Raw genomic sequence first — 21,586 nt, 5'->3', positions numbered from 1 at the left:
TCTTCTTCTTCTTCTTCTTCTTCTTCTTCTTCTTCTTCTTCTTCTTCTTCTTCTTCTTCTTCTTCTTCTTCTTCTTCTGGAAGGCAGGGCAATTAGAGTTAAGTGACTTGCCCAAGGACACATGGCTAGTTTTTTGGGTTAAGCGTCTGAGGCCGGATTTGAACTCAGGTCCTTCTGACTCCAGGACCAGTGCTGTATTCACTGTACCACCTAGCCGCCCCTTAAACATTAGCTTTTAAAACTTTGATTTCCAGATTCTTTCCCTTCTTCCCTCTTTACCCACCCCTACTGGGAAGATAAGTGATTAAATTTAGGTTGTACATGTGTAGTTAATGCAAAATGTTCCCATAGTAGGTATGTTGTGAAAGACTGCCTATATTACCCTCCATCCTATCCTGCCCCTGCTTATTTCATTTTTTACTTTGACCCTGTCCCTTTTCAAAAGTGTATGCTTCTAACTACCCTCCTTCCCAATCTGCCCTCCCTTCTATCACCCCCCTCTTATCCCCTTCCCCCCTACTTTCCTGTAGAATAAGATGCCCAATTGAGTGTGCATGTTATTCCCTCCTTAAGCCAAATTCAATGAGAGTAAGGTTGACCCGTTCCCTTTCACCTTCCTGCTCTTCCCCTCCATTGTAACAATTTTCTTTGCCTCTTTTATATGAGATAATTTACCCTATTCTATCCCTTCCTATCTAATTCTCTCATTATATTCCTCTCTCACCTCTTAATTTTATTTTTTAGATATCATCCCTTCCTATTCAGCTGATCCTGTGCTCTATGTCTATTTCTACATACATACATACACACACAAACGCACACACATATATATATATATATATATACACACTCACATATGCATCTATACATATATACACCCTCTATACATACATATATATTCCCTTCAACTATCCTCATACTGAGAAAAGTCTCATGAGTTGCAATTATTGTTTTTACATGTAGGAATATAAATAGTTCAATTTTAATAATTTCCTTGTGATTTCTTTTTCCTGTTTACCTTCTCATGCTTCTTGTATCTGAAAAGTCAAATTTTCTGCTCAGCTCTGGCTTTTTCATCGAGAATGCTTGAAAATCCTCTATTTCATTGAATGTCCATATTTTTTCCTGAAGCATTATACTCAGTTTTGCTGGGTAGATGAGTCTTGATTTTAATCCTACCTCCTTTGACCTCCAGAATATCATATTCCAACCCTTCAATCCCTTAATGTAGAAGCTGCCAGATCTTGTGTTATCCTGATTGTGTTTCCACAATACTTGAATTGTTTCTTCCTGGTAGCTTGTAATGTTTTCTCCTTGACCTGGGAACTCTGGAATTTGGTTATAATATTCCTAGGCGGTTTCTTTTTGGGATCTTTTTGAAGAGGTGATTGGTGAATTTTTTCCATTTCTATTTTGCCCTCTGGTTCTAGAATATCAGGGCAATTTTCCTGGAGAATTTCTTGAAGAATGATTTTTAGGTTTTGTTTTTTTTTATCATGGCTTTCAGACAGTCCAATAATTTTTAGATCTATTTTCCAGGTCAATGGTTTTTCCAATGAGATCTTTCACATTGTCTTCTATTTTTTTTTCATTTGTTTGGATCTGTTTTATACTATCTTGATTTCTCATTAAGTCATTAGCTTCCATTTGCTCTAATCTAATTTTGAAGGAATTATTCTCTTCAGTGCATTTTTGAAATTCCTTTTCCATCTGGGCAATTGGACTTTTTAAGGTATTCTTTTCCTCATTGGCTTTTTGGGCTTCTTTTGCCATTTGAGTTAGTCTATTTTTTAAGGTGTTATTTTCTTCAGTATTTTTTGGGTCTCCTTTAGCAGGATGTTGTCTTGCTTTTCATGATTTTCTTGCATCATTCTCATTTCTCTTCCCAATTTTTCCTCTACTTCTCTTACTTGATTTTTAAAATCCTTCTTGAGCTCCTCCATGGCCTGTAACCAAATCATATTTTCCTTGGAAGCTTTTGATGCAGGAGTTCTGACTTCATTGTCTTCTTCCTGTTCCATGCTTTGATTCTTTTTGTCCCCAAAAAATATTCTATGGACTGAAAACGCTTCCTCTGCTTGCTCATCTTGCCAGCCAATTACTTGACTTTTGAGCTCTTTGCCACAGTAGAGCTCTGCTTCCAGAATGGAAAGAGCTGTGTCCCAAACTTCTGGGGTTTTCACAGTTGTCAGAGCTCTGAGGAGGGTGCCCTCTCTTCTGACACCACACTGGCACACTGACATTTCTCACCCCAGGACCACCACACAAGGCAGCAACCAAGATCCAAGCAGGTTAAAGCAGGAGTGATTACCCTCTGAATGGTTGCATCGTCCCCCTATGGTCTTCAGTACAGGAGCTCCATGGGCAGCCTTGTATCAGCAGGTGCAGCTGCCAGTCTTCTGCCACCTCTTACCCCAAGGGCAGGGGGCAGACCTTGCTCTTCTGTCCCAGTTCCGACAGAGTCCCTCACTGACCTTTTATTTTCCCTTTGGTGTTTATGGGTTGAGAAGTCTGGAAACCACCACCTGCTGGTGATTCACTTTACTGAAGTCTGCTCTACCCGCTGTTGGCCATGGCTGCCCTGGGGCCAGAGCCATGTGGCTTGCTGGGACTGTGCTTGGCTCCCAGCTTGGTGCAATAGACCCTTCCTGTCAGCCTGCCAGGCTGCCTTCAGAGGGAGACTTTTTTTCTATCTTTCACTTTGTGGGTTCTGTGCCTCTAAAATTTATTTAGAGTCATATTTTACAGGTATTGGAGGTGGTTGTGAGGGGAGCTCATGGAATTTCCTCGTTCTACTCCACCATATTGGCTCTGCCTCCCCAAATAGCTAATATTTAGAGCTAGGGATAGGGCCTGAACCTTTGGTTTCATTAGGAACTCCCATGTGAGGACATTCTCTTAGCCAGTGCAGATGGCTACAACTTGTCTTAGGGGGTTTCCTCAACCTCTGAGCAGTGGGTGACTAGTCATTCATCCAGAATGTGTCTGAGGTAGTCTTTCTTGCTTCAAGGCACAGTTTCCATCTGGATGCTTAGTGCTCCATAGCCACCATTTCTGTTTCTTAACCTTTAAAATGAGGGAGTTGGATTCATCCTGAAGACTATTTTCAGAATCCTTTTCCAAAGTCTTTTAGCCTCCTCTTATGATTTTATGTATAAGAATTGTTTGGGGAGGTACAAAGGCATACAAACAGTATGATTTATTTTTCACCAGCACTCCAGAGTGCAAGTGACTTAATGTCTCTGGGCCTTAGTTTACTCATTTGTAAAATGAAGAGAAAAGGAGATGGGAAGAAGTTTTTGTATAGCACCTACTATGTGCCAAGGTCTGTACTAAGTGTTTTACAATCAGAATCTCATTTTGTCTTCATGATAACCCTGGGAGGTAGGCATTATTATTATCCTAGTTTTACAATGAGAAAACTGAGGCAGGGGAAGTTAAGTGACTTGCCTGGAGTCACACAGCTAGTAAGAATCTCAGGCCAGACTCAAACTCAGTTCTTCCTGACTCCAGCCCAGCACTCTATCCACCATTGCCTCTGGGGGTAGGATACATGGCCTCTAAAATCCTTTCCAGATGCAAATCTATGATTCCCTTACAATGGCCTGATGTTTGTCATCACCATCAGCAGAGTGGATGCATAGGAGATTCAGAATAGAACACCTGAGTTCCTACTCTGACTATACAATTTACTAGCTGTGTGAACTCAGGCAACTCGTTTTTCCTTGGTAGGCTTCAGTTTCCTTCTCTTTAATAACATGACCTGGCATTTATATAGGTGCTTTAAGATTTCCCAAACGCTTTTCATAATCACCTCACTTTATTCTCAGAATGCTCCTTTGAGGTAGATACTAGTTATTATTTCCCCAATTTTACAGCCAAAGCAACCAGGAGAACTTTAGTGACTTTCCCAGAATGTCCTAACTAATCAGAGATAAGATTTGAACCTCTGTCTTCCTGACTGGGGGTCTGGTCTGCCAAGTATGGAGATGTGAAGAAGCCTGCCCATAATGGAACCTGGAAATTGCATCTTTTAACTTTCATTTCTTCCTCACTCTGTATTTTTCCTTCTGCAACAACTCACCTCTTATTAATAAACCCTAACATTAAAAAGCAGTTAAGGGAGATGCATTAAACCTTTTTATGATGGAAAATGATACCATACTTTGCATTTTATGGAACATAAGGGGACTAATCTCATATTCCCATTCCCATAACATCATGACAATCCTGACTACCACAGACCCATGGAAGAAAATTAATTTGAAAGAAGAAAACAAATTACAGACTGAGTAAAATAATCAGGACTGGACAGTAATTTACATGATAACCACAAAGAAAACAACAATGAAAGATGTAATAACTGATCGATACAACAGTCCATCCTAACCTCAGAGGACTGACTGAGGATAATACGTGCCTCTCAGCATACCAACCATAGGTATGGAATGAAGCATACGTACGTCCTCACACGTAGCCAGTGCATTGACTTGATTGGCTCCACAGTACTTATTTGTTACAAGGGAAGATTCTGGGATAGGGATGGGTCTCTAAACTGAGCTACCTTTGTAAAATAAGGGTATCAGACTAAATAGTCTCTTAAGGTTCTTTTCTCTTCTGAGATTACATGATTCTGAATGAGAGCATTCATTCCCCCAGTATTGAATGGCTACTTATGTGCCCTCTTACTTACTCACCTTTGCCATTAGTTGTTTGGGACCATGTCATCAGCCATAGATAGGGAACAGGGCAAAGCCAACAGGCAGGAAGAAGATTGAACCTGTGGCTTTGGCTTTAGCATCTTTATTGTCTGTCTAATTTATTGAGGGCAGGAGACATTCATATATGGCTGATAATACTTGAGCAAATGCCCAAAGGAGTTGGGTCCCTGCTGTGTAGTAGAACAGATTTGATTCTGCATTCTAAATGGAAACTCTATGGCACCAGGCACCATGTATAAGAATCCCTTAGTTCTTTCAGTCTCCCCTCCTGGCCATTCTTCCTCTAAGATTTTATGTGTATATCCCTTTGTAGGGCCTTAGATGACAAATGTATATACCATGTTTCCCCGATAATAAGACACTGTCTTATTAATTTTTTTGGACAGAAAAACACCAGAGGGCTTATTTTCAGGGGAGGGCTTATTTTAATGAACATTGACAGATATTTTAATAAACAGGTAAATGTGAACAAAAAAATGTATCTTTATTCAATAAGCAAATCACTGGGGAAGAACAGGATGACGCGCTACTGCTGCAGCTCTGATTGGATGCAGCTCGGAGCGCAGCGTGCGTTTCGGGGGGGGAACGGTGCATACAGAGGGTACCGTAATGTAGTGCAGGTGATCATCTTCACTACAGTAGCAATCTCAATAGGGCTTATTTTCGGGGAGGGCTTATTTTAGAGGAATCTTACACAGTAAGGGGAGGGCTTATTTTCGGGATAGGTCTTATTATTAGGGAAACACGGTATTTCCCGAGTACTTCCCATATTTTTAAAGAATTTTATTGAGGGGTGGTGAACAGGTATCAGTAGGCTAAGCTGAAATACTCCATCATTTGGAAGGAGCCAGAGAGAGAGACATGATGTAATGGAAATATCTTGGAGGAATTTGAAGCATTTGTGTTCTCTCTCAAAGCAACAAAAAGAATGTCTCTTCTCTCCAAAGCTCTTGTGCTATCTCTGCTCCTAACACAAACATGTAATGTTAGGGTTCTTTCTACCACTTAGGGACAATCTTCTGCAAAATGCTCCATATCTGGCTGGAAATATGAGATATAGGACCACAGGACTACAGACTTAGAAGCACAAGGGACATCAGACACTCACTCTTTCATTTTACAGGAGACTCAGGCCTGAAGGAGTTTAAATGAAGCCTGTCAAAGGATACATAGGTAGTTAAATATCTGACTCCAAATCCAGACACTTAACACCAATGGGACCATGAATTTTGAATTAAAAGGCTTATCAGATATGTCTGCTTATAGGTGGTATAACACTGATTTCATTAAGAATGTGCCTTGCTTGAACTTGGAGGGGCTTTGAGACTTCAACAGATGAAGATGGACATGGGAAAATCTACATTCCAGTTTGGGAAGAAAGAAGTCATAGATAAGAAAAGGCATGGAGATAGTAGAAACTAGGATAAGACTGGAAGACAGAGGGTAGTTCATACTGGAGTTATCATAAATGTGAAGAGGATATATATGAGGTAAGGCTGAAAATATAGAATGGAGGTAGTTTTAAACCTTGAATGCCAGGATAAAATTAAATCCTTTATTTGGTAGATCATGCAAAAATGAATGAATAAATGAATGAATGAATGAATGAGACATTTAAGAATTTAGAATATGCAAAGCATTAAATACAAGGAATATTCACCATAGGCCTTTGAACAGAGGAGTGATTTGATCAGCAGTGGTGTAAAGGATGGATTAGAGAGAGGAGATGCTAGTATTAGGAAGATGAGTAAGGAGGCTATTATAGTAGTTTAGGTGAAAAAAGATGGTGGCAGTGGGAGTTGAGAGGATTGGACATGGATGTGTGGGGAGAAACAGCTGGATTTAGTATCCGATTGGTTGTGGAGAGTGAGTTGAAGATGATTCCAGTGGAGAGGAAGTTGCTGCATGTCAGCAGAAAATTATCTTGTTTTCAAAGTTCTTGTGTTGCCAGTCAGTTTTTTCATTGCATTCTAGAGCCTATTTAGGAGATTTTTGTGACATTTCTCCCCCTCCTTCTCCATGTAACACATCAGTTGTTTGTTTTTTTTTAAGAAAATAAAACCTTCATAAGATGTGTTGTCTCCCCATAGCTCTTGTATCTTAAAGGAAATTCTGGTACCTGACCCTGAGGTTGGCAACCTATTCATTGTGGTGCATCAAGGTTCTAGACAACTCATATTATGGCATGCTGACAGCAGGAGAAAGACTACACAGCTTGTCAGAAGCAAGTGTGTGTCTTTTGTGTGACTGTCCATCAGCCACCAACTTTCACATGGACAAAGCACCAGGATATTAACTTCATGGACTGTTAAAGATGAACACATCCCATTAGTGGTCAGGAGATTGATGGAGGAGAGTGGTGTCAACCACCAGCCCATAGATTCCTGAATATCAGAGTCTTGGCCCTATCACTGACCAGATGGAGCCCTTCTCTGGGCCTCAATTTCCTCTTTTTTTTTAAAAATGAGGATCCCAGATTAGATGATCTCAAAGTCTCTTTCAGCTCTAAAACTCCAACTCTAACAGGTAGGATAGATTTGGAGTCAGAAGGACATGAATTTGAATCATACATGAGACATTTACTAGTTTTGTGACCATAGGTAAATCACTTAATTTCTCTATACCCCAGTTTCCTCATCTGCAGAATGGGAGACGTTGGACTTAATGGCCTCCATGACTCTTTTTCAGTTTTAAAATCTATGGTTCTCTGATCTTTGGCAAGTGGGTCACAGGCTTTAACATTTTAGGGATTCCTGGATCCTATTTTAGATCAGAAAAAGGTTATTGTGGGGCTCCCAGACAGGAATCACCACTTCCACCACTCTCTTCCCTCCACCCCAGTCCTAAGGATAACACAGAACATGAAGGCACGGCCTGTCTGGAGCTCCCTCCTTGGTGTTCAGTTCAACAACCATTTATTGTTCAAGGGTCATGTACATCTCATGACATTCTTGTCTTGACTCCAACATTCTGCAGGTCCCAGAAGCCATAAGGAAGTGCCAACGAGCAGGAATCACCGTCCGCATGGTCACTGGGGACAATATCAACACTGCCCGGGCTATTGCCATCAAGTGTGGCATTATCCACCCTGGGGAAGACTTCCTCTGCATCGAGGGAAAGGAGTTCAATCGGCGAATCAGGAATGAGAAGGGAGAGGTAACTCTCAGCCTAGGCCTTGGAGGCGATGGGACATTGCTATTAGCCAAATTGTATTCAACTGACCTTGGAGTGGGTTATGACCCAACCCTGGGCAGCCTTTTCTCTGCCTTAGTTTTCATTTCCATAAAATGGATGATTGTGGAATAATAAAAAGGCTACTGTCTCTAGAGCCAAAGGACTTGGGTTCAGACCTAACCTTTGATGCTTAATACCTGTGTGAGCTAATCATCCATCCTCTCTGAATCTTAGTTTTTCATTTGTACAGTGATAGGGTTGGATTAGATAGTTCTGAGGTCTCTGGATCCTCTGAGCTTTAAGGCTCCTTCTGCCTCTATAGTTCTGTGATGAAGCGGCTTATCAAGCCATCACCACATAACCAGAATCATTGTGTATCTCTGCCTTGGCAGACTGGGTATAACCAGTACCTACTGACTGTGGGTATTGCTAACCACATGGGAGCCACCGAGGGTTGAGGGTATCCCCAATTCTTTCTCCTCTTTCATCTGTCCTGTCAACCTCTGCCTTTGCCTGTTTCATTCTTCCATTCCACATCCCCCAGTATCAAGACTGAGATTAGCTATTACCATCTGTGGGTCCCAAGGACTCCAATCCTGAACCACAGAACCTGAGAGATGGGAGGGGTCTCCTCAGTCAGCTAGCATAACTTGTGGCTAAAAGGGATTCCCACTATAATATACCTGCCAAGTGGTTGTCCAGTCTCTGTTTAAAGACCCCTAGGAGGAGGGAATGCACCACCTCTCCAGGAAGCCCTAGTCCACTTCCAGAGAGCACCAGTGGTTAGCAGTTGTTTCCCAACATGAAGCCTAAATCATCCTCTTCAAGATTTCTACCCATCACTCTTGGTTCTACCCATTGGGATCAGAAAGAACAAAGCTCATCCCTCCTCCATTCATCAGTCCTTCAATTTCTTGAACATAGAAATCCTATTCCTCCTGAGTCTTCTTTTCTGCAGACTAAAGATGCTCCGTTCCTTCTACCACTTCTCATAGGACATTGGCTTAAGGCTCTTCTGATCGGCCTCTCTTCCCTTTTCCAGATTGAACAGGAGCGAATAGACAAGATCTGGCCCAAACTGCGGGTCCTCGCTCGTTCCTCCCCCACGGACAAACACACTTTGGTCAAAGGTAAGGCAATGGATGTGGATGCTCAGTCCCAGGGAGGGTCTGAGGCTCATGATGCCATCTTGGTTCTGTTTCCACTCAGGGACTAAGGCAATAGGACCTTATGTGTCTGCAAGTCTCAAGGAATGGGGGGCAGGAGAATGAGGAGATTTACAAGGAATTCACTGTACATTGGAGTGATAATCAGATCATAATCTTTCATGGCCCTAGGAAACCCAATCATTCAATAAACATTGTTGTCCATTATTTGTCAGACACTGTGCTCTGCGCTAAGACAAAATTCAAGAAGTTCTTGACTTCAGGGAGCTTATATCTACTGAGAAAAAATTACAGCAAAATAAAGGAATTTTATTTTTGACTCACTCAAAACTTTCTCTTGGGTATGGGTTGAGACAAGGGAAAACAATAATTCTAATGGGGCAGAGATGGTGAGATGCCCCATGGTGCAGTGGCCACCACTCTCTAGAGAGGGAGCCAGAATTCCTGGGGTCTTCTTGAAACTGTAATGCTAATGACCAGTATGACTGTGACTAAGCTACAGTGTCTCCTTTGGCACCATTTTCCTCAACTACAAAATGAGGAAGTTGGGACCAGGTGATTCCAAAGTTCCTTCTAGCTCTAACTTTCTAGGAACTTTAGATGTAGCCAGAATAGAGGAGTTAAGGCCATCATTTGCCTCTCTGTCCCCATCCCTTGCCTGAACATTTTCTCCACCGCTGTATGGTTGAAGGAATGAGTGTCTTCTGGAATGCTCATATTGCATATTGTGGCAAAGGAAAGGCTGCAGTGGGGTACTGTTTGAGTCAGCCTAATTTAATCTTGGAATTAATTTAGAATCCTAGTTTAGCATTTTTACTCTCTGTGTGACCTTAAGGCAAGTCATTTCACTGCTCTGGGTCTCAGTCTCCTCATCCATAAAATGGGTGGAAATATTATCTTCCTTGCTCTGGTATTATGAAGACTGAATGAGATATTAGCTGGGAAAGTTGTTTGAAAAATACAGAGTCGAGTAACACTATAACAGAAGGCATTGGGGGTACAATTTTGGTGTCAGAGGACTTAGGCTTGAATTTCTGTTCTGCCACTTAGTGCCTATGTGATTTTTAAATGTCACCTCACCTTCCTGGGCCTCAGTGTCCCTATCTGCAAAATAAAGGATTGGACTATTGTCCCTTCCAAATTCTATGAATTTGCCACAATAAAAGGGAATTCTTATACTTAACTCCCTCAAGTCTTGGGTGTGTTTCAAGTCAACTAAAAAGAATAAGGGGAATTAAATGTTTTTCATTGCATTTATCTACAGAAGGGCTGAAAAGCCATATAAGCTTCTATAAGCAATATCAAGTTATATTAAGAGCATTGGATTTAGGGGATCTTGGGGCAGCTGGGTGGTTCAGTGGATAGAGCACTGGGTCTGGAGTCAGGAAGACCTGAGTTCAAATCCAGTCTCAGACACTAGCTGTGTGACTCTGGGCAGGTGACTTAACCCTGTTTGTGTCAGTTTCCCCATCTGTAAAATGAGCTGGGGAAAGAAATGGCGAGCCACTCTAGGATCTTTGCCAAGAAAACCTCAAATGAGGTCACAAAGAGTCAAACACGACTGAAAAATGACTATACAACAATAATGTTGTATTGTATTTTAGTTTATTTTGTTAAATGCTTCCCAATTCCATTTGAATCTGGTTCAGGCCTTAGGCATGTCTGATACCTTTGGTCTAGACGTTCCTGCCACTATGAGTGGCAATTGTTTGGAGGCAGACTTGACTCTTTAGTGTACCATTCTCTCCTTTGCATCAGGCTGCTTCTAATTCCATTTCTGCTGCTAGGGAAGCCATTGACCCTTTCTAAGCCTCAGTTTCTAACTATGGAAAAGAGTAGAAGTTGGAATAGATGTCCCGGTTTTGTGATTTTATGAACAGAGGCCCTGTTTGAAGGGATTGGGTTCCATGCTTGGAACGTGGTCAGGAGACTCAGTGTAAATATCACTAGGTCTTCACATTTGATCACTCAGCAGGTTTACTTTTGATCTTCTTCCAGCTCATTAGTCATGCATGTATCCAAAGCATAACTTATCAGCAGAAAGGGTCTGCAAACCCCAATGGTGCTGCTGCATGAAAGCTGTATTGTTTATGCTCCAAAGGGTGAAATTCAAGGTCTGACTGGTAGAGACTTTGATCTTAGGACAAAGAAGAAAGGGCTTCCCTTGGATAAGGAAATGGCAGACACACCTTCTGACTCATCTACTCTATGTTATCTTGTTGGGAACCTGAGCTTCTCATCAAGCTGATGAAAGCCCCTGCATTTTTTATTGTATGTGGTGTGAACTATTGTTTTTGAAAGGCATAGAGATACAGAGGAAAGAGTACTGGATTTGGAATCAGAGTGCCTGGAATAAATTCCAGGCCTTGCTGCTGACTATTTATGTGACGTTGACCAAGTCTACATGATCTCTGAACTCTCTTCCAAATTTAAGCCTGAATGAGATATTGGCTGGGGAAGTTTCTTCATCTGTAATTTAAGATTATGAACCCAGCCTACCCCAATTATGTCATTATGCATAAAAATGTACCATGTGTCAATCACTGAGTACTTGGGATATGATAGAAAAGTGATAGTTTCTCTGCTCTCAAGGAGCTTACGTTCTAATAGGGAAAGACAATGCACATATACAGACTGATGGCAACGTCCAGTTGTCCCGCCCAAGCTTGGAATCTGGAGGGCACAATGGCAGGCAGAACATAATATACATCAAGTACTTTGTGAATGGAGAGCAGTCTGTACCTACCTCAGAACTTTAACAATCTGTGACTTCTTCCAGGCACAACTCCCATTTCCTGTTGCAGATGGTAAATGGTCTTTGGACAACCTACAATTCCATCTTGGTGTAGGCTTCCCAGGGTTTGGGTTCCTTCCATTAGCATAGCCTTTGAGAGTCCAGAGGATTCTGGTAGAAGAAATCGCTTTACAAATACAAGTTGTTATTCATCTTAAGAAGGGTCTGCTTGATTGTAATGCTTGGGAGAGGCCTTGCAATGGCTTTGACCCATCTGTACCACAGGGTCTGACCTTCACACTCTGTAGCTCTGAGACCATAATAGTTCTCTTCTCCAGAAATAATCAAACCTGAAAAAATGGATAATGATTGGGAAACTTATCAATGCCCCCCAAAAGAGTTTAATATTTTTAAATGGGAAATGGGTGGTTGACTTGAGAGTCCAAATTGAAATAAGAACTAACTTGCTTAATGAGTCACAGCGCAGGGGCCCCCTTATAGGTCCATGATAATTTATGGGTCAATCTCTGAGTCAAACCTTGATCTCTGAGACAATTGCTGATAGATCAGACCTCTCTTTCCTGTCATTGACTTCAGTTGTGTTTCCACCATAGTTAGTAAAGAACCTTGTACGTCAGGATCCCATATCTTCCCCCAAACTCCATGAATAGTACATTCAATTTAATTAGTCAGTTCATAAACAAACATTTATTAAGCATCTGCTAAGGACCAGGCACTTGACTGTGTATTGGGAAACAAATGAAATAGTCCCTGCCTTTGAGAAGTTTATATTCCATATAAAAGCTTATATTCCATATAAGCTTTCTCCCCAAAGGGGAGAAACATATGCATGGGTAGCCAGGAATCACGTGTCCAGAGCTGAAAAGGATCCACAGACCATAGGCTTGAAGGGTTGGACTCTTCTCCAAAGCATGCCATAGGATCATAGTATAAGAGCCAGAAGGGACCTTAAAGGTCCCTTGGTGCAACCACCTCATTTTGCAGATGGGGAAACTGAGACTAAGTGACTTGCCAAGGGTTACATAGCTAATAAGCACCTGAGGGAGGATTTAAGTTTAGATCTTCATAAAAAAGCCAAGTCCAGTGGTAGTGTCAGAATCAGGATTCAGGATTTGAACCCAGTTTTTCTGGGATTCCAAATCTGATGCTCTTTCCATTAGGCAATGGTACCTTTCTTGTTCTTCCTGTGGTTAAGATCCCTGGGTCTTTTCTATTCCCCTCACTTTGTCATATTGTGACTGTACACCATGCTTGGTGTTCCTTAAAATACCCACATAAAAAGAGGTGTAATTAAATAAAGCACAAGAGCATTAGCAAATTTAGACTCTGTTTTGTTCCCATTTCCAAAGAACCAAACTATTTATAGATCTCTTTTCAAAATCATTTTCAGACTCATTCAATCTGAACTCATCATTCTTTAAAGAGACCAATAGGATATCAGATCTGGAAGGGACTTTTGAGTTCATCTAATCCAGTATTCTCATTTTGGTATATCTTCTGTAATTTTTAGAGACGAAGGAATGGAGTGTTGGGGTTTGGGGGGAATGACTTGCCCAAGGACACCTAGCTGGTTGGTGTCTTTGCTGCTTATCTTTGCTGCTATCTCTCTATGAGACTTTGGGCAAAATGGGGCCACTTCTCTCCTTGACTATTTTATGTCAGACCCTCGAGGGATGTGGCAGACAGGGTGCCTCATGTTCCTTGCTCATTCCAGGCCTTTTCTCTCCCCACAGGCATCATTGATAGCACCCACACGGAGCAGAGACAGGTTGTGGCTGTGACTGGGGATGGGACTAATGATGGACCAGCCCTGAAGAAGGCAGACGTAGGCTTTGCCATGGTATGAGCATGAGATGTCCTCCAGAGTGAATCCACTCCTTCTGTCTGCTGAGAGATTCAGATTACAATTTAGTCAGCCTTGGGGGCCCAGAGTTTTCTTCAATCAATAGAACTTTATGAATCACTTCCTGTGTCTTCAGACCAAAGCTGGGCATAAGTGGGTACAGAATTATCAGATATGGGGGCGGCCAGGTAGCACAGCAAGTAAGAGCACCGGCTCCAGTGTTGAGAAGACCTGGAGATCGAATCCCGGGCTCAGACACTTAGCACCCACCCAGAAACACCTGGCTGTGTAACCTTGAGCAAGTTACTTAACCCCAATTGCTTAGGGGCGGCCAGGTGGCTCAGCGAGTAAGAGTACTGGCTCCAGTGTTGGGACGACCTGGAGATCGAATCCCGGGCTCAGACACTCAGCACCACACCCAGAAATAACAGGCCGTGTAACCTTGAGCAAGTTACTTAACCCCGATTGCTAAAAAAAGAAAAAAAAAAGAATTATCAGATATGATCTTTGACTTCAAAGAGACAAGACCAATGCATTCAGGACCAATAGAAAACTCTGCAAGAAAAATTAGTCAGCTACCTAGTGATATATTCCAGACCAAAATGTATATCTGGAGAGAGAGAGAGAGAGAGAGAGAGAGAGAGAGAGAGAGAGAGAGAGAGAGAGAGAGAGAGAGAGAGAGAGAGAGAGAGCGGAGACCAGCAATCAGTCAGGGAGCTTGGAGTCCGTAAAGAAGACTCCACAGAAGGGGTCTCTTGAAGGATAGGGTAGCGTTTTCATAGGCAAAAAGGTGAGGGAAAGACATTTTGGGTGAGGAGATGGCAATGAGTTTGATTTGTATGCTGACATAGGGCAAAGAGTGTTGGAGTTAGTAAGCCTGGATGAAACAAAGAGTGAATGTGAGGGAGAAATGAGAAAATAAAGGTTTTCATAGGTTGCGTGGAGCCTGATTGTGGAAGAACTTCTTGTCTAGCTATTGTTTCATTATTATACTCCTATAATTAAATCAATCAACAAACATTTGTTGAGAGTCTAGGTGGGGAAGGAAAGAGAGATAGAGAGAGAGACAGACAGAGAGACAGAGACAGACAGAGAGAGAGAAAGAGACAGACAGACAGGATTTAGATAAGGTATAGTCCTTGTATTTGGAGAGTTTGGAGTCCCAGATGGGGAGTGTCTGGTCCTCCCACAGTCAGCCTACTACCAAATGCAATTAGGCATTTGCTAATGTTTTCTCATAATGGTGAAAGACTTAAATGGAAGCAAATTATTCTTCGCCATGAGACTGCCCTGACAAAATATCCATGTACCCAGTTGTTAAATGTAACATGCTACTCAATGAACTAGACAGAAGGAGGCCTTCCCCCTTTGGATGATAATGTGCAGATAGGATAAAGGCAGGGAGATGTGAAGAATAAATACAATTGACAAATATATTTTAATACTTAGATTATTCCTAGCCCATGGATATGGCATGTTTGGAGGAGTAAATTGTCAAAGGGAGTGCTTAGGCTACTGATAATATTTGCTCCATTGAACTGTGGAAGCCTTTTCAGATGATATAGAGTTTAAGAATGTCTGTCTCCTATTTGCACTCAGATATGCCCAGGTTCCACAGTAGCTGAGGAGAGCCTCCTTCCCAAGACAGAAATGGGTTTCTATACTCTCCCAGAGATCAAAGTTGCTGTGCCTAGAACTGAAGACAGCCCATGGTCCCCACAATTTCTTAACACAGAGACATACCTTCTTCAGGGGACTCTTCAGTGTTCACTTGGTCAAATCTTGTATTTGTCAGCTGGACAGTGAATCATTTGCAAGCTTAGCAGTTTTATACCAAAGATCATCCAAGAAGGAGAGAAGAGAAGCTCTGAAATCTGAAATGCTTTGGTCACGATTATTGGTACTCCTTCAGAGTAGATGTTGAGCTTGAGACCAATGGGGGTGGGGAACCTGCAATCTTGAGGCTGCACCTAAGGATCTAGAAAGCCAGTTTCCCATCCTTGTCAGACCTAAGACATTGTATTTTGGTGGGTTTTGCTATAGTTTCCATATAGGAAACCATATGAGATAGGTGTGTGCTTTGAGAGTCAATGCAGGGGTAGGGACTTTCCATATGTATTGGACAGATTGGATGTGTGGTAGAAAAAATGATATGAATATGTAGGGGGCTGAATACTTCTCTGTGGGTAGGGGTATATATCATGGGGACAGGTAGGTGCTTTTATGTGGAGTCAAAAATTGTGACTCTAGGGGAGTGTGTGTGTGTGTGTGTGTGTGTGTGTGTGTAGAAGAGATAACTGAGCGTGTTTTTGTAGGGGACTGTACATACATGTGTAATGAGGAGTAAATGAGCCCATCTTGTTCGTGGTTGTGTATATCTTTAACAGAATGGGTGTAGGTGAGGGGATATGCATTTGGCAGGATGATGGTGCTGTGTGTAGGTAGCGGAACATATCTGTGTGTGTGTGTGTGTGTGTGTGTGTGTGTGTGTGGTTAATCTATGTAGGTATGTCGAGGCTGGGTAATACATGTACAATGCACACACACGTGTAGTGGTGCTGAGAGTTCCCATGAGCAAGATCAGTGCTCACCTGTTACAAACCTTGTTTGCTGAACTGCAGCGGTGTGATCTCACAGACAGGAGAGCTGCCCGACCCTTAGGCCCAGGGCGAGAAAGGCGCACCATCCAGGATTAGGCAAGCAGTGGTCTGCCTGCACTCTGCTCTGGTCCGACCATTTCTCGTGGATCATGCTCAGCCCTGGGTGTCACATTCTGGATGGATGCTGATAAGCTGGAGAAAGTCCAGAGGAAAGTGACCTGGATGGTTAAGGGCCTCAAGTTCATGCAGCATGAGGATTGGTTGGAGGAACTGGGGATATATAGCCTAGAAAAGAGAAGACTTATGGGAGACATGAGGTCTGTTTTCAATTACTTGAAGGAGGATAAAGGAATGTGCTTTTCTTCTTGGCCCCAAAAGGCTGAAAAAGAAGCAATGGATGAAAGTTATAAAATATCAGATTTAGTGTTGATGGTCAGGGAAACAAATTCCCAACAATGAGTGCTCTCTAGAAGTAAAATGGGCTGCCTTGGGAGCTTGTATGTTCCCACTTATTGGAGGCTAAGAATAGGCTTCATGGTCACTTGTTGAGTATTTTTTGGAGACAATTCTTATTCAGGCATGAGTTTGGTCCCTTTATAACTCTGAGATTCTGTGGGCACAGGCATGAATGGGCCTCTCATGTGTCTGTGGATGTGATTCCTGGGGCACAGAGGTCCTTTCTTGTTTCCCTGAATGTCCTTGACCGTCGTTCCCTTGTTCTCTCTCTCTCAGGGAATAGCTGGTACTGATGTTGCCAAGGAAGCTTCAGACATCATTCTGACAGATGACAACTTCAGCAGCATTGTCAAGGCAGTGATGTGGGGCCGCAATGTTTATGACAGCATCTCCAAGTTTCTGCAATTCCAGTTAACGGTCAATGTGGTAGCTGTCATTGTGGCTTTCACGGGTGCTTGCATCACACAGGTAAGCTCTGGTCATATTACCAGGTACAGTCTCATGTCTATTAGAGAACTAGGAAAGGAAATGGAAACAGTGCATATAATGCATGGGCTGCTATAGTATTTCTTGACTAATATCCCCTCTGGGTTCTTTTTATTTTACTAGGGTTGACCTAAATGTATTAGGGTAGGATTTGGGAAAGTTGAGGCATCACGGCAAGAGTGATAATATCAGCTGAGTTTTTATCATCTCTAAAATGGGAGTGATAATATCTCCCTCAGGGATATAAGGAGTAATTGTAAAGTGCATTGAAAAAATACTATGTTAAAGAAATTTGTCACTGAAATCCATAAAAAATACAGCTAGTCTTGTGTGGAAAAGCTTACTGGATGCCATTTCATTTCAAGATGGTGGAGTGACCTATAGATCTAATATAAGCTGTGTCTCCATTCTTTTCAGTCACTGTCTGAAATTTGAGGGAAAAAATAATTTTCAAAAGTTATTGAAAATGACTGCCTGAGGCCAAATTAATATCCTTCTGTCAAGCTGAAACAGAAATCTTGATTTGTTAAGTGATTAAATATGTAACCACTGTCCTTTTTGGGAATTTAAGGACCAGCCTGGAGTAAGTGAATGGTACTTAATTGGAATGTGGGTCTTTAAATAGTATGGACTCATGAGCACCCAATGTAGGGCAGCCATATTCACACCCCACCATCTTCTACAAAAGTGATTTCCAAACTTATTGTTCTTACCCCCATCAGGAAAAAAAATTTAGACAGGAATCTACAGGATATATAATACTGTACTAATATAAAACACACATTATAAAAAGATTCAAGAAGAGAAATGTTTCAAGTCTGAGACGGAGAAGATGAAATAATGTTATTAAAATGTTTTTACATATTAGTGGCACAAAATATTTTCTCTCACTAAAATTATTATTAATAACATTTTGAGTGAAAGCAATGTGATTGAATATAATTAATAGTTGTTAACTCTCCTTATTTAACAAATTATGACATAGTCATTTCCTGATCTTTCTAGATCTACAATAGATTCATATCTTTGGCTTTAATGGTGGTCATCCCTGAAAAAGATCATTTGAAAAGAGACATAGGACATCAATGACTGTACTTATTAAACCATGACCCTCATTCTTCAGTTCCAGGCACCATGCAAAGATTGTTGTTGAAATTTGCCTAGTAAATTTCTTCCTTCCCTGGTGTTGATTAGTTGTTTTTACAAACTCATCTCAAAGTGTTGTGTTTTTCTCTTTAATCAAATGGTTCAAAATTCACTTCAACTTTTTATTTTGCAGATTTTTAAACACATAAGAAAATTCTGTGATAGGGCAAAGCAACAAGCATTAATTAAGCACTTACTGTGTGCCAAGAAGTGACTAAGCATTGAGGATGCAATGAAAAGCCAAAGGAAAAGTCAGTCCCTGCCCTCAAGGAGGTTACTTTCTAATAGAGGAAGATGGGCACATAAAAGGAAGCTGAAAAGTGTGGGAAGAAGAGAAGGAGAAAAAGCAGATGCCCAAGTGGGGAGGAATGATGTCAAAATCCAGAAAGAACAAATCACAGCCTAGAAGGCAAAGTATGGCCAAGGGCAGGCTTCTTGTCGGCTTACCTAACATCTCTGGGCATACTCTATTCTTAGGACAAGTTTCCTCATCTCAGGGAATGCAAATCCATATTTTCAATAATCTTTTTGGCAATTTTGAATCTTTTAGACTGACTTCTTGTCAGATATGATTGGCTTATCATTGTTTTATCTCTTAACAAGGCTCTCAAAGAGTTCATCCTAGGAGTAGGCACATCAGCTCAGCAATTCCTTGTCGTTTGCTTGTGCTAACAGGCAATAATCAGTATTATCATCAATCCATATATTTTTTCCAGGAATTATTTCAAGTCACTTGCTCATTTTATAAGGACTAGTTTATTACAAACTAGATAATAGCATTCATTCCCTAAATGCTGTTGGGAATGCCTACCATTCCCAAACCCACTTCACTGCACACTTACACTACATTGTATTATAACATGGTGAAAGTAAATGAACAAGGCGGGGAGTTCCACTGTCAACCCCACTGTGTTGGGGAACTCCCACTCTTTCCTCAGGGTACCACATGTACCACATGACTGACATACCAATTGAATCAGCACATCAAGGTCAATTTGCATATTAAATTTTAGTAAAGATTTACTTTTTAAAGATTCAAAATAAAACTAGAATTAACATTTTCTTCTTGTACCCCAAAGAATCAGCGTTTTGGGGCACCATGTGCTGCATGAATCTCACTTTGTTGACCACTGACCAAGAACGTTAAATATATAATTAAAGTTTTACATTTTAAAAAATTTTCAAGAGCCCCCTAAAGAGCTTGTGAGGGTTATATCTCCCATATTATGTACCATATGAGAAATTATGTGTTGTTCAGTTGTCCACCTCTTTGTAACCCCATTTGGGGTTTTCTTGGCAAAGACACTAGAGTAGTTTGCTGTTTCCTTCTCCAGTTCATTTTACATATGAGAAAACGGAGACAAACAGGGTTAAGTGACTTGCCTAGGGTTACACGGCTAGTAAGAAATTATGTACCATATTAGAAATTAAGACATCTTAATATTATCATAGAAATCATTCTGATCTCACATATCCCCTGAAAGCACTAGGGGAACCCAAGATGTGCTGGACTGGAGGCTAGAAGAAATTTGCTCCCCTGATTTGCTTTATGCTACATGTCAGACCCAGAGTAGGACTGACCAACCACCCAAGCCACTGCATAGTGCTACTCATGCCTTGTCAGAGAGTACTGGGGCTCATATTTCACCCCAAACTCAAGGGGAGATTCTTTCAATGATTATTCCAGGATAATGACCAGAATTCTCAGCTCTTCTCTTCATGGGTTTAACATTGAACTTATATGTATTTAAAGCCTTTTCCAGCTCTAACTTTTTTCTGAAGATCATCTCCCACCCTAACAGTCTAATGCTAACTTTCCTTCCAGCATCCACATTCTATGTTCTAAGATTCCTTCCAACTGTAATGTTTTATGTTCTAAGGTCTCTTTTGCCTCCAGAATTTTATGTGCTAAGGTCCATTCAAGCCCTCCCACTGTATTCTAAATTCCCTTTCAGCTCTAATGTTCTATGTTCTGTGGTCCCATCTAACTGCTGTGTTCTAAGGGTCTTCTAGCCCAAACAATATCAACTACGTTTCTGATAAACAGATATTTGGGGCCAGGCCAGCACAATCCTAGGGAATGTTCCTGAGCACAGGAGGTCTCCAGCCCACTTTGAAAAGCCTTGTTTTGGTCTCTTTGAGGCCCTTGGAGGGCTGTGATGCCTTTGTCTGACTCCGTGCCTCTGCTTGTCTATACAGCAATCTACAGCCTAGGGCTACAACTTGTCCCAAGACCAGACTCTCATCCAAACAAAGTTAGCATGTGGTTGACTCCTTTCTGAGCCTCAGTAGTCTTATCCCTTTAGATCCTTCTGTAGGGACACAGCAGCCCTGCCTGAGCTGTAAAAGGTCAGGTTTTTTTTCTATCATTAGTAGCACCCTGTCTCCTAGGTCAGTGGACAACCAGTGCCCTCTAGTGTCTGCTTCACCAATATTTATGTGTTAAACACCAAGGTTTCTTTTTCCCTTCTCCCAAGGATTTTCATCTAGCCGTAGTCATTGGCAAACCTTCGTCTCCCTTCTGTGTGACTCAGGTGGACTCAAGGCTTTTCTGTTTGTACCCATCTATACTCCTTGCGACTAATAATCAGACTCAGTCAGTTAGAATGTCAAGCATGGTAGGGTGGGAAGAGGTCTGGGATTGTAGTTGCTGGAGCTAAGAGGTAACATGGTCTTGAACTCAGCAGATTCGGGCAGATTTGAAATCATGAGTTTGAGCCTTCCTGATTGCAAGTGCAGCACTCTATCTACTGCACCGCCTAGCTGCCTCTGCTCGGCACAGAGTAGGTACTTAGTAAATACTTGCTGATTGATACTGAGGAAAGAAAAAGAAAACCTTGGGAGGAAAACAGGCAAACGCCCTCTAAGCTCTAATATTTGCACTATGGTGACTAGAAAATCCTCTCTGAAACCATACAAGTGAACACTATTGGCCTCAGTCTAGATAGAATGAGAAGCCCCTGTGTGGTAGGGAGCCAAAGGGGCCTCCTTCCCAAAACTTTCTCCCAGATTAGTTATCACAGGAATGAGAATTCCGCCACTTGACGTTCATTTCTTTGAGCCTCATAGGCTTTTGGGGTTTCCCAAGTTTCCTATGAAAATGCATCAAATCTACTCTTAATAAGTCTATGGAATAGTGTTAAAGTGCCAAATTTAAATGAGAGGACTTGGATTCTGCGCCCAGCTGTTATTTAATAACTCATTACCTTGAGTCAGCTTTGTATACTGGACCTCCATCT

At 41.6% G+C, this 21,586-nt stretch overlaps 1 protein-coding gene across 3 annotated transcripts in view; it reads left to right on the top strand.

Annotated features, from left to right (window-relative positions):
- The window catches only part of ATP2B2 (ATPase plasma membrane Ca2+ transporting 2), a 423,952-nt gene that overhangs the window by 371,894 nt on the left and 30,472 nt on the right, over positions 1–21,586 (top strand). For all 3 annotated transcript variants that reach the window (XM_069083950.1, XM_069083948.1, XM_069083949.1), the window contains 4 exons: positions 7,698–7,877; positions 8,938–9,025; positions 13,550–13,656; positions 16,992–17,183. In XM_069083950.1, the coding sequence (XP_068940051.1) occupies positions 7,698–7,877; positions 8,938–9,025; positions 13,550–13,656; positions 16,992–17,183 (567 nt within the window). The remainder of the gene's footprint in view (positions 1–7,697; positions 7,878–8,937; positions 9,026–13,549; positions 13,657–16,991; positions 17,184–21,586) is intronic.

Source organism: Petaurus breviceps, unplaced genomic scaffold (genome assembly GCF_028583685.1).
Source record: "Petaurus breviceps papuanus isolate PSGF00001 unplaced genomic scaffold, PetGlider_PUasm1.0 174, whole genome shotgun sequence".
Lineage (NCBI taxonomy): Eukaryota > Metazoa > Chordata > Mammalia > Diprotodontia > Petauridae > Petaurus > Petaurus breviceps.
Note: the sequence above shows the minus strand (reverse complement) of the source record. Positions and strands in the feature narration are given on the sequence as shown.